The following is a 19372-nucleotide window of genomic DNA, read 5'->3' as shown; positions in this document are numbered from 1 at the left end:
AAATCGTTGCGGTTGCAGAGAAACGTGGACGAACTAGGCACTCAGCGCGGGAAAGAATGGTAAAGCATTGGAGGAGGCCTTTGCCAAAAAATACCAAAGAAAAAAAGAAAACTATTTTAAGTATTTAAGTCTGAACTTAAATGCTATAATTATTATTATAAATCGTTCTAATTCATTTGAATCTCTGCCTGTCGTTAGTACGCACCCAATCGTACTATGCGAACGCAGATCGGCGTCTAAACGCGAGAACCGATTGTATATAGTACGTCGACTATTTATAAAAAATAAATAATATTATGAGTTACTTTTATTATTTTCTTTTTTAACGATATCCAGTGATACTAAAATATGAGTTATTTACCTTCGGATCCAGCATATCAGTGGCGACGTCCATCAACAGCTGGAGGCAGCTGTTCACATCGATTCCCGTGTTCTTCCTCATACGCTTAACTTCTCTGCGAACCTTGTACGATACGTCGTCCGTCATATCTTTAAAAAATTACACGAACAATCAGTGATAGATAAACCTAAAGTATGAGAAGATTATTTCAATGTTTAAAATACAATTGAAAGGATTTTTACACTTGTTTTACCTTTAAAATTCAACAAATATTAAATGAAATTTGTTAAACTCAAGAGACGTGACAGACATGATAGAGAGTTTCGTGTCGATTTTTCTGAGTACAATTTAAATTTTGTTAAATAACAAATCAAAAGTACTACAAAGCATATAATGATTATTATATTCATTTATTTGGATCCCCAGCGGTTGTACATAACACACATTCAAATCACTTTTTACATTAACTCAAAAACTAACTATGCACAAGCGATTACATGAGAACACACCATTCACCATTATATACTTAACTCCAGTATTCCTTTATTTAAATTAATCAAAAATATATTATAAATATTAAAAAAAATTTTTTAAAGAAAACTTAACAAGGTAATTGCAGTAAAAGATAGAAAATCGTTTTACCCTTTGAGAAGATCCAAAGAAAATTCTAACTTTAATAACCGAAACCGATTACACAAATCTCAACCATATCACTTAGAAAATAAATATTAAATTCACCTGCAGCGTATTTCAAATAATCCGTACTAAATTGCCCATAGTGAAATTCACAGACACCGTCCTTCATCAGCGGTATTCGTTCGAGGTTCACATCTTCGAATATACAGTACGCTGATGTACCGATGAGAATGTTTCGTAGCCGTTGCATTCTAATATATAGAAAAAAGGTAATTTAAATTAAACTTCCTAAGTATATGTAACAATACAAACAGAGGCACCTGATGGGAAGTGGTCACCAGTTGACGCTGTAAGAAATATTGACCATCCCTTACATCGCCAATACGCCATCGACCTTGAAAACTAAAATGTTATACTCCTTGCGTCTGAAGTTAAGCATTGCCGATTGGCGGGAGCAAATTTTTGCGCAAAAATCCCAGCCGGGCTCGCACAAAGCCCTACCACCAAGGTGGTATAACGCACATAACGGCTAGAACAAAGTACGAGGCGGTACCGCACCCGGGCGACAGCGGCAGGTGTCGGCGCGGCACGTGCGGCAGGCGGCTGCGCGCGCGCGCGGCGCCCAGCAGCAGCTGTCCGAGGCCGCTGACGGCCCAGTGCGGGCCGTTCCCCTGCAGCGCGCCCAGCAGCGCCACCCACACCTCCTCGAACTGCTTCTTCGTGGCCCAGCCCACCAGGTTCACCCTGCAACATTCCGCCGGGCCGGTGATCTCTTATTATCATGAGTCATCGGAACAACGAGCTGGGCGCAACCGTAGCCCTCGGGTCCAGAATCGACAACTTTCGGAGGCACGTAAACGTGCCACAACGGGAGTGTTTAGGCCCAACCTCCGGTAGGAAGATTTCCATACCCAGACTTCGAAATCTGCGCTTATATGCTAGCAACTAGACCGGCGAGTTTGGAAAAACTTTGAATCACAATAATAATACTTTTATAGAAATCATTCAATTGTCCTTATGCCATGTATAAAATCAACGCTGTGTATTTAATACAAACATATATATCAGACTGCTAATATCTCAAACTTAAATCGTTTTGTAAACTATAATATGTATATTTAAAACTACTAAAACTAAACTATATTATGTAAATTTTTTATTATGAATTACCGCCTTCAAGAATTTCTGCTTAGCCTAAAGGTTGACTGGTAGAGATTGCCTTTAGGCATTAAGTCCGCCTTTTGTCCTTCTATGGTGGTTAAAAAAGTATTTTAAATAAATAAATAAAATTAATAAATAATATTCGTACAAAAAAACTTTGAATATTGAAAGCAACAAATAAATCTAAAGCGAAGATCGCCACCGAGTGGTGCTGCCCGTAACTTACCTAAACAAAAACGCTTCCAAAATATCCATGTCCTGTAAGGGCTGCAACGGTATATCTATCTTTTCAAGATGTTCCTTCTTCGTCCTCACCTCAACGTCTGACCACGCTATTGGTGGTATAAGAGCTATATTAGTAACCAACTCCAGCCTGAAAATTTATTTTTTATTAATAATTCAAGTGTCATTATATATACTCCAGTGGCTAGAACACGTAAATATTTACCGATGATCAATTGATTTGTGTTTTTTACGGAGTAAGTGCTCAATTGTCGTATAGGGAAACATTTTAAGGAAACCTGCAACATGTGACCTTAAGCTTCAAACCGGCTCCTCGAAAAAAATGTCCATAGCCCAAATTGGGATATTTACATAATAATAATAATATCTTGCGACGTTATTCACACACGGTCATCTGATCCCAAATTAAGCAGAGCTTGTACTATGGAAACCACACAACTGATATACTAAACATACTACCTTTCTTTTGTAAATACATACTTATATAGATAAACACCCAGACTCAGGACAAACAGACATGTTCATGCACACAAATGTCTATCCTGGGTGGGAATCGAACCAACAACGTTCGACGTGAAAGGCAGGTATCTACCAACCACGCCAACCGGCTCGTCAATTTACTTTATACTATTGAATAATTAATCCAGTTTCACTCAAACACTTTTTACCCACATTTTGGTAGTGGTGACAAAATTTAGATAATTAAAAATTTTTATATACAATTTATAATAATACAAGTACTAAGTAAGACTGGTGGTAGGGCTTTGTGCAAGCTCGTCTGGGTAGGTACCACCCACTCATCAGATATTCTACCGCAAAACAGCAATACTTGATATTGTTGTGTTCCGGTTTGAAGGGTGAGTGAGCCAGTGTAATTACAGGCACAAGGGACATAAAATCTTAGTTCCCAAGGTTGGTGGCGCATTGGATATGTAAGCGATGGTTGACATTTCTTACAATGCCAACGTCTAAGAGCGTTGGTGACCACTTACCATCAGGTGGCCCATATGCTCGTCCGCCTTCCTATTCTATAAAAAAAAAAAAAAAGTAACACGAACCTTGACAAGCTTATAAGGAGACTCTCGATCGCCATTTTATATCTCGTCCCTAATATACCTTTATTTGTTTTTGTATACAAATTCTCTTCCCAATATTCAATCAATGTTGCCAGCTTATTACCTGTGATTATTATATCGGGTTGTGGACCTTCGTCTTGAAATTTCATATATGATTTTAGAATCAATGGTTTTTTGTCCTGTATGTATATAAAATCAAAATTAATTTAAAAAATTAAAATAATTAAATGTCTTATAACTGGGCAAAATTTCTCCTCTATACAGGAAAAGGACATTCCATTTGATGAATATTATATTTTATATTATATCATATTTTTTAACATCATAAATAAATATTATCATGGTAAAATTTAATAAATAGTAGCAACACTAGGTTTTGGTAGAATTACGTGCGTTTTAATTGATTGTTTTGCGGACAGTGACAGCATTATGCGGACAAAAGCCTTTATATCTCAGTATTTTAAGTATCGGACATGTTAAAAACTACATAACAATTTAGATTTCTAATAGAATATGCTAAAAATTTGTATATTTTTTATTATTATTTCATTAAATGAAACAAAAAACTACACAGACTTTTTTCACTCCGTTACTATCTTATGTGTTATCTGTATCCATTTATTATATAATTATATTGAATATATTTCGGATTATATAAACTTTATTTCTCATTAAGAATAGTATTCACTTACATGATAACATAAGATAAATACAATAATTGCCTAGCGGCGTAAAAAAGAAACATTTATGAAGCATATTATTAATAAAGAAAGAAAAATACAGTCACGAAAAGGGTATCTGTGAAACATTTTATGTTATTATATAGTGTGTAACCGATAATCGTGGGTTCAAACCCGGGAAAGCACCACTGAATTTTCATGTGCTTGATTTGTGATTATAATTCATCTCGTGCTTGACGGTGAAGGAAAACATCACGAGGAAACCTGCATGTGTCTAATTTAAATGAAAATCTGCCACATGTATATTCCACCAACCCGCATTAGAGCAGCGTGGTGGAATAAGCTTTTTTAATAAGCCTTTCCTTAAAAGAGGAGAGGAGGCCTTAGCCCAGCAGTGGGACATTCACAGACCGTTACGGTATATAGTTTGTGTGTGAATATTTGGAGTGTTTTATTAACAGTTGCTAACAGTATTATAATAACACGGGTAGCAAATATTACTACGAGATATTGAAATTATTAATAGTAATTGAAATAAAAAAGAAAATATATTACCTTAACTAAATATTTAACGATCGCATACAGGCAACTGATCGCCGATTGATTCCTGTTAGAATTGTTCTCGGTGTTCAACTCGGACCAAATTTCTTTAAAAGTCAGAGCTTTTGATACATTCTCTAGAGTGACCAATATAACGTGATCCACGCTTACATTATCCTTGGATACGTTCGTCACACGGAATGAAACATCAGCGTTTATCGGAGCCTCAACTATTTTCTTATTCTTTATCAAGAAAGACATATATTGTAGCGATACAACGGAAAACACAGCTATATTTCTAGATAGTGAATTTGGAATTATATTATCAACGCATTTTTCTACTAAATCACAGTCAGTTTCGTCTATAAGAGTCAAAATCGCGTCAGCAGATTTCAAAAATCCTGTCAATACAGTATGTATAGTTATAAATTCCTGATAGAATAATTTATCTTGGAAAACTTGGTGACATCGCCTCGTGTATCTGTCTATAGTTTGTTCGACATTCAAACTAAAGTTTTCCGATTGGCTCAATGGTCGATTTTGTTTTGGGAAAAGTTTAAGAACATCGGCCAACGACTTGTCTAACGTCATCAAGGACACTTGATACAATTTAGACAATTCTGGTATCGTAATATCAGATTCCTCTTCCGATATTTGCAAGTTCCCAAACTTTTCTTTGACATCGTTATCCATAATCGGTATGAAGAATTGGGATTTGGACTCTTTAGCATCGCCCTTCTTGAACACCTGTAAAGTATTGACTACGTATAATTTATTGCTATCGACGGAAGAAGACATTTCCTCCTTAGCTATCTCCATCTCTCTCTGTTCTCTTATCAAGTCTATCTCTGACTCTCTCAGTTCTTGCTCTGAAATTGCATTGAAGAAGTCTCTTGTGAATGTTTCACACGCTACTTTGAAACACGAGCTTAATATTTTCCTGTCAAACTCCGGATAGGACATTATGGCTTTTAGATCTTCTTGGGAAAGGTTTAATAGCAGTAGCGCCAAATCGTTATACTTCGGTACTTTCGGAATGTTACAATCCGTTTGACAGCATCTATAAACCAAAAAACGATATATATATTAATAATAATACTGGTGGTAGAGCTTTGTGCAAGCTTGTCTAGGTAGGTACCACCCACTCATCAGATATTCTACCGCAAAACAGCAGTACTCGGTATTGTTGTGTTCCGGTTTGAAGGGTGAGTGAGCCAGTGTAATTACAGGCACAAGGGACATAACATCTTAGTTCTAAAGATTGGTGGCGCATTTGTGATGTAAGCGATGGTTAACATTTCTTACAATGCCAATGTCTATGGGCGTTGGTGACCAATTACCATCAGGTGGCCCATACGCTCGTCCGCCTTCCCATTCTATAAAAAAATAAAAATAAACGGCACCATGGGTTATTGTCCTATTGTATTGTTACATTAATTGTCCATTTAAAATGAATGAAATATAGACCGTCAAGGTTACCCTTTATTTACTTATGTTGTAAGAAAAATGAAAAACAAACAAGATAACATTTAAAAAAATATTGTATCCCAAATATTAAAAAAAACATGCAAAACTTTCACGGAAAATATTTTCTGTAAGACTTGTGTATGCGTCATATTACACAGAATATGAAAGTTTTATCAATTACATTTTAGTTCAGCTGACTTGCTGCCTCGTTGGTCTAATGACTATCCCGAGGTCCTGGGTTCAAGGCCCACGTTGTGCCATTAAAATATTATTGACTTTTTCAGTCCAAAATTCTCAGTAGCAGTTGAAAGTTTGCAAAAAGTTTGAAAGATCGAAAAACGGCAGCGGAATACATACAAACTGTATTAATAAACTATTCCAACGTTTTCAGTTCAACCTCAAAAAATAAATAAATAAAGAAAGTGTACACTCTTGTGCCGTACTATCCTGTCGTGTCGGATTGCCGTTCCATCGGATTATGAGAGTGAGGGAATAGAGAGTGCACCTATGTTTGTGCACTAACTTGTGCACTATAATATTATAGTCTATCCTGCGTAGTTGGCTAACCTATCTTGATACTGGCCGCCGTGACCGAAATCGGCCAGGAGAACATATTCATCAATTCACCTAAACTGTATGTATATTTGAATCGGAATAATGCCTCACCTGCTTTTGACCTGGTTAAGTAACCAGCAGCTGTCTACGTTGCTCGTGATGATGTAATGGGGATTGATCGCCCTGTCCTGAGAGAGATCCAACGGTGACAGATCAAACACGCTGGATGCCAGTCCGTTTAATTCCACTACCAAATTTGAATAACTGAAAAATATTTTAACAAGACATTGGTACGATATAAAAATTAATGGCTTGTGTTGGGTATTTTTATTTAATCGTCATAATTATTACAGTAACAGCCTGTTAAGGCCTCGTCTCCCTTTTTGAGGAGAAGGTTCAGAGCTTATTTCACCACGCTGCTCTAATTCGGCTTGGTGGAATACACATTTGACAGAATTTCAGTGAAATTAAACACATGCCGGTTTTCTCACGATGTTTTCCTTCACCGTCAAGCATGAGATGAAATGTAATCACAAATTAAGCACATGAAAATTCAGTGGTGCTTGCCCGGGTTTGAACCCACGATCATCGGTTAAGATTCACGCGTTCTTACCACTGGGCCATCCTGGCTTTATAGTCATAATTATTAAAAATATATATTTAAGAATGATGATCAAAAACGTGATATATCTTTTTAGTTATTGTTATTGATTCATCATCCTTCTGTCTAAGGAATATCTTTTGTCTATTCGAGAAATATACGATTGGATTTCTAATCAAGTATACGAATGAAACAAAATAATCCACATATTCACGCACGCATATTCTGCGCACTCTTGACGCAGAACGCACCATTTACTATTAATTTTATAGAGCACTCACCGGATATGAACCTTGTCCCTTTGCAACAATTCAAGCGCAACTTGAACATCTTCTTTCGAAAGCTGAGAGTTTATTATCTCTGGCGACATACTCTTCAATGACTTACATCTGTCTATTGCCAGTTTTGCGAATCTGTAAAATATTATAATCTATGGTAGGTACCGAAATATTTTTTGCTCAAATAGTGTATGAATTTTTTTTTAAAACTTCCATAGCACAAGCTCTGCTAAGTTTGGGATCAGATGGCCGTGTGTGAATAATGTCCCAAGATATTATTATTATTAATGGTACAATAAAAAAAATATAAATTGTCATCAGATATTTAATCCCAGTTGCTATATATTAACAAAACAATATTTTTGTCATCTTCATATATTTAAACTTCTGTCCGTTATTCATAACTTTCTGATCCGTAAGTAGCAAGCCAATGATATATATTGAATTACGACTCGTAGACTTTTCTACTAGCCGTAAGCTAACCGCATATTTTCTAAAATATAGTAACTGGTATAAGTAGACGAATGCAGTTTTCTTTCTTAAATATGTTCTTTTTATAAAATGACTTGTGAACAAAACTTATGCAATTTTTCTTTTGCACGCGCAAACTATATCAAATTCTCATTTCGGTACACGAGCTCTTGGCACAAACACTTTTTTTTTACCGTAACAGCCTGTGAATATCCCACTGCTGGGTTAAAGGCCTCCTCTCCCTCTTTTTAAAGAGTAGGTTTGGAGCTTATTCCACCATGCTGCTCCATTGCGGGTTGGTGGATTTTTTTTAATATGAAATAATTCTTTAAATAATATAAAACAACTCACCGAGCACCGATAGCTGGTTCCAGTTTACCGATAATTCGACATATTAAAAAGACCAATGCTCCCGACTGACTCTCATGACACTGGGACAATATTTTGTGTGTGTTCAGTGCAAATTCATCCTGAAAATTAAATATTGTTTTTGATTATTCACCAATATAATTACGAAGCCATTATGAAAACGACTCATAATGTCATCTTACCTACTATTGCTTAGAATGATGAAAACTCAATTGTCAATTTTAATTACCCGATGTGATCACTCAACATCACGTCCACCATTCATTTGTTGCGTGCTTCTCTCACATTACTTACTTTTATTTGTACCCTTACTTTTTAAATTAAAGCCGTCGGAAGCAAAGACGTTATCAATTCGCTTTTATATATGGCGGGCATTTTCAAGGGAAACTGACCAACTGCGCAAAATACAAACACAGGAGAACTATCTATTTTTTATGCTATTAGGTAGGCTGACTTGCTAAGTGAGCAATCCTTATGGTAAGTCACCGCCCATAGACTTTGGCATTGCAAGAAATATTCATCCCTTATATCGCCAATGCGCCACCTACCTCGGGAACTAAGATGTAAGCGACATACCCTTTTGCTTGCAGGAAGGCTGGCTCACTCACCTTTTTAGCCGGAACACAACAGTACCGCTGGACGTTCTCTTTATAAGCGTTTATTTCTAAGTCACAATTGAAGTGTAACCCGGGCAAGTGGAGACGCCAGACGTGGCCAGTACCTTCAGGCAGGCCTGGCACCTCGCGGCGACGGCCTGCAGCAGCAGCGCCGACGCGCCGGCCGCCCGCTGCACGCGCGCCAGCAGCCCGCGCACGGCCGGCTCGCCCAGCTGCGACACCAGGACGTGCACGCGGTTCACCAGCAGCCACGTCAGGTGGACCGCTTCCGACAGACCGTTGTCTATCTGGGAATGGGAAGATTATACTTATATAAAAAATATTTACATTAACATTCACTTTGTTATTATTTTTTTAAAGAATACTAGCAGTGCTAATTCTTAAAGATTAACTGATATCCTTGATTACCCCTCCAATTCATCTTCCAGCTCGTATTAGGAGTGGGGACGATGGTAACCTAACGGGTCAGGTTCGAACTTGCGCCTTTTACATCGCTAGTCGGCTCGTAAAACATTGCGCTAGTGACGCTTTAAATATACATTTTTTTATTTATAAATTAAAGACTAATTTTAATGTTTTTTTAAGATAAAAAAGGAGATGACAAATATCCCACATGTGGGCAAGAGAATTCATCTCCTCCCAATAAGAGGGTTAAGAGTATATTCGAGAGAATGTAGTTAAAAAAAATTGAAAGGAATATACTTACAAAGTATTCACAATAAGCCATGACGCAGGCCGTCTGGAGTACGTCGACCCTCAGCAGCGCGGTGTCCCCGCTGTCCGCACTGAGCGGCAAGTTGCGAGCGAAGCCGATCAGCTTGTGCCAGTACTTATGAGACAGGAAGTTTAGTCTGAAACATAAATCGTGTACGATTAATAAAGTAAGAGCCTAATATTATAAATGCAAAAATAACTTTCTTTTACACTTTCAAGGGTATGAATCGATTTCGATAAAATTTGCTATGGAGCAACCCCACGGACCTTGAGCTGTTTATTTGGATTTGTGACTAGAATAGGTTACAGAGAGGTTTACTCGTCTGGGCACTACCCACGCATTAGATATTCTACCGCTAAACAGCAATAACATTATTGGTTTAAAGGGTGAGTGAGCCAGTGTAACTTTTTTTTTTTTTTAACTACAGTACAAGGGACATAATCTTGTGATGTAAGGAGTGGTTAATATTGTTTACAGCGCACATAGAGGTGGTGACCACTTACCATCAGGTGAGATTAAAAAAAACTAAGATCGTATTAAGATATGTAGCACTTACCTTATCAACAGATGTGACCAGTGTACAGTTATCAGCGGCAGTCGGTGAGCAGATCTCAAACATATCAAATTCAACGTATCCAAAGGAATATTTTCCTCAGGACTGTAAAGTCCCGTGTTCAGACCGCTTTGCTCATTGTGTAGGATCGTTTGAGCCGTTTTAGCTGTGAGAGGGAACAGGCAGCCATCTGAAAATATTTATATTGAGTCATTGTTGCGGTATTATAGCAATATATATATATATATTTAAATAATTAATTGAATTAACCAAAAAGTTTTCTTCAAAAGAAATATTAAAAAAATAATAATAATATTTTATCAAGATTTTAACTCACTCGTCAAATGAAGCATATGTTTAGCCTGTATAATGATGTTCACACATACAGAGTACATCAATCGATTTTGAGCTTTATCATCATCATCCTCAAGGTTGATATTCGCTTGAAAGTCTTCCATTTCAATGATCGCAAATGTCAACGTTTTAAAAAGGAATCGTACTAGGATCACATCCGGGGACAGGTTTGCGCAGTTTTCATTAACATTTTGAACGTTTAACGGGTCGACGTTTGGTTTTACGTTGAAGAATATCGATTGAGGCGAAATGCAAGTCGATTTTAAATAATTAATAGATAGCAATATCTCGCTTTCCGGTATGAGAACGAGGACTTTGCGTAACAACACCATTATTATTGTTAAGTAGCGAAGTTTTAGTTTCCTCGGTGTTGTTTCCTGAAAAAAAAAAAATTGTAATTTTTTAATAACACAATTATTGTAATCCATTAATCTTTACTATTTTTATAAATGTGAAAGTGAGTTCGTTTGTTTATTTATTTGTTTGTTTGTTACGCTTTCACGTCTTCACTACTCAACCAATCGGTATGAAATTTTACGTACATAGGGTACATAACTCCTTTCCTCTCTACATGCACACGGGAGAAGCCGCGGGCGAAAAATAGTATTTCTATAATTACATATCTCTATATATTTAAGAATTACAAAATAGAAATAATTAGTAATTAGAAATATGAATATAGTTGGCGCATTGAAAATGTAAAGAATGGTTAATATTTCTTACATTGCCTATTTCTATGGGTGGTACTGACTTACTAACGGGTGACCATAGGGCAGACTAACCACCTATTTAAAAAAATATCATTAAAAAAAATTGGTATTGTTGTGTTCCGGTTCGAAGGGTGAGTGAGCCAGTGTTATTACAGGCACAAAGGACATAACATCAAAGGGTTAGTGGCGCATTGGTGATGTGAGCGATGGTTAACATTTCTTACATGCCAGTGTCTAAGGGCGTTGTTGACCACTTACCATCAGGTGGCCCATATGCTCGTCCGCCTTCCTATTCTAAAAATAAAAAATAAAAATTAACAATGACGGGATCAGTAATTAGACTTACTTGATCCAGTGGCGCTTTGAACAATATCTTCAAGATTATCTCAACCCGTGTCTGTTCCAGCAATACATCTCTATACAGAGACTGTAGCAGAGTTTCCAACGACTCCACCGCGTGAATAGAATCGCACTCCACACTTCTCTCGCTGAGCAAGTTGAGTAACGTATCGCTGGCCAACTCGGACCAGCGGTAGTAACTCTCTGGGTGCTCTTGGGATAGCGAGAGCACACATGACACTAGATTCAATACCTGGTACGAAAAACATAATAATAATTAAAATTGACATTATTTTATTTATCAAAATCATAATAGAAATATTAAAATATAATGATAAAAAAACATATATGACCGTAAAATGTTAATTTTAAATCAAAGTAGCCGTTTTTAAATTACGCAATCAAGTTTTAAATGTTACAATAATTATTTAAGCACGTAAAGCCGTTCGTTCTGCACCTGAACTCATTCCGGTCGTATCGGATTACCTATTAATTTTAGATTAATTATTTTTTTATAAACGAAACGTGATACATATGAAAATAAAAAAAACCGCTGAGTTTCTTTCGCCGGTTCTTCTCAGGGCTGGGTGTTTCTTTTCCGAACCGATGGTAGTTTCTGGTTTGACTATCAATAATCAAGTGCAATGCTTCTATGTTGAATGAATGATTTTGAGTTTAGACATTCCTAAGCACAAAATTACAAGCGGCAGGCTACTTCGTTAATCTTTCTATGTCATTTTTTTTTCACGCAGTGGAAACCTTCAGAAAGGTACCCAGCTCCCATGGGGGGGAACTGGGTTATGTGGGATGTATAGGCCAAGCACAACTAAACAAGTAAATGCTATGACATACCTTAGGCTGGTGCATAGTTTTCTGCAGCATATAAAACAAAACTTCTCTCGTTGCCTGCGCTTCTTGTTGCTGGGCCCTCCCCAACGTGCTAGCACCTTCACAGATAAAAAAAATAGTCATAGATTATATCATCAGACATCGCATGATATCTGCATTTAATATGATCATTTTGATATTGCATATGACACACACCTAGATGACATACAGTACAGTACAGTAAAGTAACAGCCTCTGAATGTCCCACTGTTGGGTTGAGGCCTCCTCTCCCTTTTGAGGAGAAGGTTTGAAGCTTATTCCACCGGTACTTGCCCGGGTTTGAACCCACGATCGTCGGTTAAGATTCACGCGTTCTAACCACTAGGCCATCTCGGCTTAGATGACTACAACTTGATTTAATAATTTACAAAATATTTCATTATAATTAATTTACTCGCATAAGTCTCACTGCTGGGCTAAGGCCTCTTTTTGAGCAGAAGGTTCGGAGCTTATTCCACCACGCTAACCTAATGCTTACCAACGATAAGATAAACTGTAATTAAATTTACACTGGCGTATAAACCAAACCGTATTAGAACTGCGTAATGCGATAAATACTAAACCCTTCTACTTTAACGGGAAGCTATCTGCCAATACATTATGTATAAAACATTGTATATAAATAGTATATAATTTTTTTTTTATATATAATAGGAAGGCGGACGAGCATACGGGCCACCTGATGGTAAGTGGTCACCAACGCCCATAGAAATTGGCATTGTAAGAAATGTTAACCATGGCTTACATCACAAATGCGGCACCAACCTTGGGAACTAAGATGTTATGTCCCTTGTGCCTGTAATTACACTGGCTCACTCACCCTTCAAACCGGAACACATCAATACCAAGTACTGTTGTTTTGCGGTAGAATATCTGATGAGTGGGTGGTACCTACCCAGACGAGCTTGCACAAAGCTCTACCACCAGTAAATTACTTAAAATAGTACTTCTAATTATAATACTGTCAAATTGTGAAGTAAGGTGAATAAACTCACCCCCCATGTTGCTGAACACTCGGACCGCAACCGGTTCCAGGCCAGCGATACATTCGTCTTGAGCCCCGGACGCCATCAGACCGTCGCACAGTTGTATCAACTGTAATAGCAACGCTATATAACTATTAACTACATCGATTTCACTTACGTTATGTACGGAGGAATGCAGTCAGTTGGAAATGCAATTTCAAGTTCTCTTTCGTGTTCACTAACACCAACTTATTTATACCATTATAAATGTAAAAGTGCCTGTATGTCCGTTACGCTTTTACGGTTAAACCATTAAAGCGATTTTGATAAAAAATCGGTACGAAGAACCCCGAGTTAGTAGACCTAACTTATATTAGATTTTCCTTAATACATACCTGTGCCCTCTTACCCTAAAACGCTGGCGAAGCCACTTGCAAATACCAGTAATATATATGAGAAAATGAGTTTGTTTATTTTCAAGTTTTTTACGCTTTTCATATAATCACGAAATTATATATACGTACACATTATCGGGGGTACATAAAAGTACATAGGTTTTCTAAAACCACCCTTACACGCGAACGAAGAAACTACTGTAAAATTTATTGAGCTAATGCTAAATAATAAACAATTCTTACCAGTCTTTATGTAATTAGCTAGATTAGTTACGAGCATAACTTATATACAGTCTTAGCAGTGCAATATAAGGAAACTGGTGGTAGGGCTTTGTGCAAGCTCGTCTGGGTAGGTACCACCCACTCATCAGATATTCTACCGCAAAACAGCAATACTTGATATTGTTGTGTTCCGGTTTGAAGGGTGAGTGAGCCAGTGTAATTACAGGCACAAGGGACATAAAATCTTAGTTCCCAAGGTTGGTGGCGCATTGGCTAGAAGCGATGGTTGACATTTCTTACAATGCCAATGTCTAAGGGCGTTTGGTGACCACTTACCATCAGGTGGCCCATATGCTCGTCCACCTTCATATTCTATAAAAAAAAAAAAAAAAAAAAAAAAAAAAAAAAAAAAAAAAAAAAAAAAAAAAAAAAAAAAAAATATTTATATATATATATGACGTCACCCCACCTCTTAAAACATATTTTTCTGCACAACAGAAGCACTTACCATCAGAGAGCATACACACTATATAGGATCTGTCTATCTAGACTTTGATCATATAAGATAAATCGCATAAATAAACGTGAAAATTATATGAGTTTCAGTTGTAAGGTAAAATAAAAATTACCTTTGGTATTTCAATTATTTGTTTTGAGTGATGTTTCGACGAAGATAGTTGCACCAAAAACAATAGAATACTGTTAACGAGCTCACAGCAGTGCCTGAAATGAAAAATTAAAACGATAACGCTTTAAAATTTCCACTTATCTTGAAATATATTTTTTTTCTTAAATTAAGACGATTGTGGTTGCTTGTTTGTATTCGTTTTACCACGCGATCAACAATTGTGTTGAATAATTTAGACGAAAGCGATGTTCGAAATCGCTTCGACATTTTCGAATGCACTTCATCTAGACTTTGATTATACATCGACATAAATAGTTGATAAATGAATAGTGCCCGTCTGGGTTGATTTTTTTTATAGAATAGGAAGGCGGACCGGTATATGGGCCACCTGATGGTAAGTGGTCACCAACGCCCATAGACATTGATATTGTAAGAAATGTTAACCATCGCTTACATCAACAATGCGCCACCAACCTTGGGAACTAAGATGTTATGTCCCTTGTGCCTGTAATTACACTGGCTCACTCACCCTTCAAACCGGAACACAACAATATCAATGTTTTGCGGTAGAATATCTGATGAGTGGGTGGTACATACCCAGACGAGCTTGCACAAAGCCCTACCACAAGTAAAATACCACCCAATCGGATATTCTAACGCCAAACAGCAATAAGTACTGTTGTCCTCCAATACATGAGCCACTGTAATTACAGCCATATAACATCTTAGTTCCCGTAATATAAGAAGTTATTAATATTTCTTACATTGCCAATAAGTGGTGGTAAGCACTCACCATCAGGTGGTCCATTCGACCATCCGCCTGCCTATACGGTATACATATTTAAAAAAAAAAACGATACATACGGTATTTCATGCTGCTCGACAAGATCGAGTTGCTTCATTAGAAATCCGATGAAAACTTGATCACTGTCCAGCATGCAGTAGTTCACCCGTAAAGCGAGCAGCTGACACAGCAGGCGTAGTACCGCGCACTGCAGTGGAATGTCATTCTGCATTGTGTAACTCTGCGAAACAAATCAAGTAAACGGAATGTATAATATATACTAATATTATAAATGCGAAACGAACTCTGCCACCTCTGTTACGTTTAATGGCTAAGCCGTTGAATGATTAATGAATTTTATTATGAAGCAAGATTGAACCCGACACGTAGGACACGTTTTTTTTTCTACCTAATAGCTTTTACTGGTGGTAGAGCTTTTTGAAAGCTCGTCTGGGTAGGTACCACCCACTCACCAGATGTTCTACTGCAAAACAGCAGTACTTGGTATTGTTGTGTTCCGGTTTGAAGGGTGAGTGAGCCAGTGTAATTACAGGCACAAAGGACATAACATCTTAGTTCCCAAGGTTGTTGGCGCATTGGTGATGGTTAACATTTCTTACAACGCAAATGTCTATGGGCGTTGGTAACCACTTACCATCAGGTGGCCCATATGCCCATCCGCCTTCCTATTCTATAAAAAAAATACCCAATCCCCTACAACGCGCATCAAATCGCGGGCGATTAATTTGATATGCGGAAAATTAATTTGATATAAACAACTGTCTTATTGCCACTACAAGAGACCTCTTGATAAGTCAAAAATGGTTCATTTTTCTTGTAATATAAATAATATCTTGGGACATTTTTCACACACGGCCATCTGATCGCAAATTAAGCTCGTACAAAGCTTGTACTATGGAAACCAGACAACTGATATACTACATATACTATTTTTCTTTTTGTAAATACATTCTTATATAGATAATTATAACCAGACTCAGGACAAACAGACATGCACACAAATATCTGTCCTGGGTGGGAATCGAACCCACAACCTTCGGCGTGAAAGGCAAGCATCCGCCAACCACGCCAACCGGCTCGTCTACTATGTAAATAAATAATTAAAATTGTTTTAAAAAACTAAAATATGTGTACGAAATATATAAGTTAAAGTCACGGGTTCAAATCCAGGTATGTTTAGCTGAATTAAAATAATTTATTAAGAATATAAGTCATATATGTATAAAAACGAAGCTCACCTTTAAAGACTGAATGACAACAGGTTCGAACAAGCGAATGTACCTTTCCAGCTCCTTCTTATTAGTACTCCACTTCCTGTCCGTGCGGTTCTTTGAAAAATTCTCCAACATAATCAGGAGGTGTCTCTCATCCATCATCCTCGGATTCTTGCTGTCCAGCGACAGTTTCTGGCTGGAACTCGAGCTGATACTACTCTTATCATCCTCGATTAACTTCAAGGAGTTCACCAACATTACATCTTGGAAGAAGTTCGGGCTTTCATCGGTGAAGTTCTTAGTTGCGACATTCATGAAATCTGAGTATTGGTTTATCATGTTCGTACCGAACAGACACTTTAAAAGCTGAGTCACACAGTAGACCGTTTGTTCTGGGCAAAGGGGCATTAAGACTTTTAGGTAATATAAGACCTCTTCGGTGACTGGACCGAATTCCTTCTCTGTCGACAGTTCCAGCTGTATCGCTAAGCAGTTGAGCGTCGTTGATAGAAATTCGTAAAATATGCTGCTCTTTGGTTCTAGATTTATCTGAAAATTAATCTTTTATATATATAACAGAATATACACATACATTTCTACCTACTTCTATTATCTATCTCTTTTTTTTACGAATCGATATCCAGCCATGAGAGAGACAGCAAATTGAATGAGAAATCCTTACTAAAACCAATAGCACCTGCTACCCCACCACTGATATCTCAAAACATGAGTCATCAACAAAAATGGTCGTTTAATTTCTATATATAATATTTATTTCTTACTAATATTATAACAGCGAAATCGTTTATTCATTTGTTTGTTACGCTTTCAAATCTTCATACTACTCAACCGATCATCATGAAATTTTATATAACGTGTATTAAGAATACAGACAAGGACAAAACATACACGTTTTTACGGTTTTTTTTTTGGTAGCTATATCCTTGTCTATATCAAGGATATAGCTCCCCTCTCACGCATATAATGTATATATAAATAAATAAATAATTTAATCGTTATATCAAAAATATTTGGTCTAATGGCAGTACTGATTTAATTGTCATTGAATGAAATTGTCATTTCTCTCTCTCTCTCTCTCTCTTTTACACTCTTTTGGACCTAATTTTTAATTAATTGATAATTTTGATAACGTGAGGAAACCTGCATATGTCTAATTTCATTGAAATTATGTCACATGTGTATTCTACCAACGCGCATTGGAGCAGCGTGATGGAATAAGCTCTAAACCTTCTCCTCAAAAAAAAAGGTAGAGGAGGCCTTAGCCCAGCAGTGGGACATTAACAGGCTGTTAAGTTACTGTGATAATTTTCTCCGTTATTACTCTCATCTTCACGTGTTGTGTTAATCAATCATTGCAAACCTTTGATGGTAATGATTTGTCAATATTTGATATTAATAAAATTTATTAAGATACTGTTTGTTTTCATTAAATACAAATAAATAAACAATTATAGTGCTAAACAAACATTAATAATAATTAAAAATTATTGTCATTCTTAATTATTTTTAATCATTATTGTTACATGATTTTAATTTATAAATTACCTTAATTTCTGAATTTTATTGATTAATACATAAAAAACAACTGACTGTATTTATATTATTTTAATGAGCATCCCGTGTTCTCATACTTAGGAATGTAATCTAGCTTAAAATTGTATAATTTCGTAATTGCAATATATATCCTGACGATAATCTGTTTGTATATTTATATAAATAAGTAAAAACAAACCTTATGATTAGAGTACGTAGCCCTCAGATTCTCATACAGCTTCATGTAGAAGGGATCATTGAAGAAATGTCCAGCGAAGTTCGCTTTGAGACTCGTCGCGGCCGTGTGCGGCTTTTTTCTTAGAGATCCTTTATCATCTGACTCAGATGGCATACTATTCTTTCTGGGGATTGATTCTAAAAGAACAAGTATCAAAGTCTTAATGTAAACTACAAAAAGCTTTATATGACAAATATTCTTTGCATTATTACCCTTCAACTCAAATGCGAATGAATAATATTTTTTAAAGCTTCAATATCTATTTATTATCTGTGGTAAGAAAGAACGCGTGAATCTTAACCGATTATCGTGGGTTCAAGCCCGACCGAGCACCACTAAATATTCATGTACACAACAAAGTTTTCACCGTTGCAAATAGTTTGAATGGGTTTTTCAAAGCTGTTGAATATGAACTCACTTTTACATTTTTGATACATGGATTAAAAAGCCGTATATTTACGTGGTATTATACGGCTTGGAGTATTAAAGCAGCTTGGTGGAATAAGCTCCAAACATTATCCTCTAAACGAGAATAGGCCTTATTCCAGCTGTGGGACTATAGGCTTTTACTTTACTTTTTTATGTTAATGGTAGGCGAACAGACGATATGCCACCGAAATGTAAAAGCCGAGATTGTCCAGTGGTAAGAGCGCGTGAATGTTTACTGATGATCGCGGGTTCAAACTCGGGCAAGCACCACTGAATATTCACGTACTTAATTTGTAATTATAATTCATCTCGTGCTTTACGGTGAAGGA

General features: G+C 36.7%; 1 protein-coding gene across 2 annotated transcripts in view; it reads right to left on the bottom strand.

The window, feature by feature from the left end:
• The window catches only part of LOC126778070 (huntingtin), a 48917-nt gene that overhangs the window by 13681 nt on the left and 15864 nt on the right, over window positions 1–19372 (bottom strand). For both annotated transcript variants that reach the window (XM_050501415.1, XM_050501416.1), the window contains exons 18-37: window positions 18576–18751; window positions 16847–17371; window positions 15668–15828; window positions 14805–14898; window positions 13589–13688; window positions 12558–12652; window positions 11713–11958; window positions 10640–11033; window positions 10306–10492; window positions 9741–9885; window positions 9139–9321; window positions 8400–8518; window positions 7581–7712; window positions 6810–6962; window positions 4692–5736; window positions 3439–3635; window positions 2364–2510; window positions 1535–1720; window positions 1079–1227; window positions 362–489 (exon numbers count right to left, since the gene is read on the bottom strand). In XM_050501415.1, coding sequence (XP_050357372.1) covers window positions 362–489; window positions 1079–1227; window positions 1535–1720; window positions 2364–2510; window positions 3439–3635; window positions 4692–5736; window positions 6810–6962; window positions 7581–7712; window positions 8400–8518; window positions 9139–9321; window positions 9741–9885; window positions 10306–10492; window positions 10640–11033; window positions 11713–11958; window positions 12558–12652; window positions 13589–13688; window positions 14805–14898; window positions 15668–15828; window positions 16847–17371; window positions 18576–18751 — 4562 coding nt within the window. The remainder of the gene's footprint in view (window positions 1–361; window positions 490–1078; window positions 1228–1534; window positions 1721–2363; window positions 2511–3438; window positions 3636–4691; window positions 5737–6809; window positions 6963–7580; window positions 7713–8399; window positions 8519–9138; window positions 9322–9740; window positions 9886–10305; window positions 10493–10639; window positions 11034–11712; window positions 11959–12557; window positions 12653–13588; window positions 13689–14804; window positions 14899–15667; window positions 15829–16846; window positions 17372–18575; window positions 18752–19372) is intronic.

Source organism: Nymphalis io, chromosome 25 (assembly GCF_905147045.1).
Source record: "Nymphalis io chromosome 25, ilAglIoxx1.1, whole genome shotgun sequence".
Classification (NCBI taxonomy): domain Eukaryota; kingdom Metazoa; phylum Arthropoda; class Insecta; order Lepidoptera; family Nymphalidae; genus Nymphalis; species Nymphalis io.
Note: the sequence above shows the minus strand (reverse complement) of the source record. Positions and strands in the feature narration are given on the sequence as shown.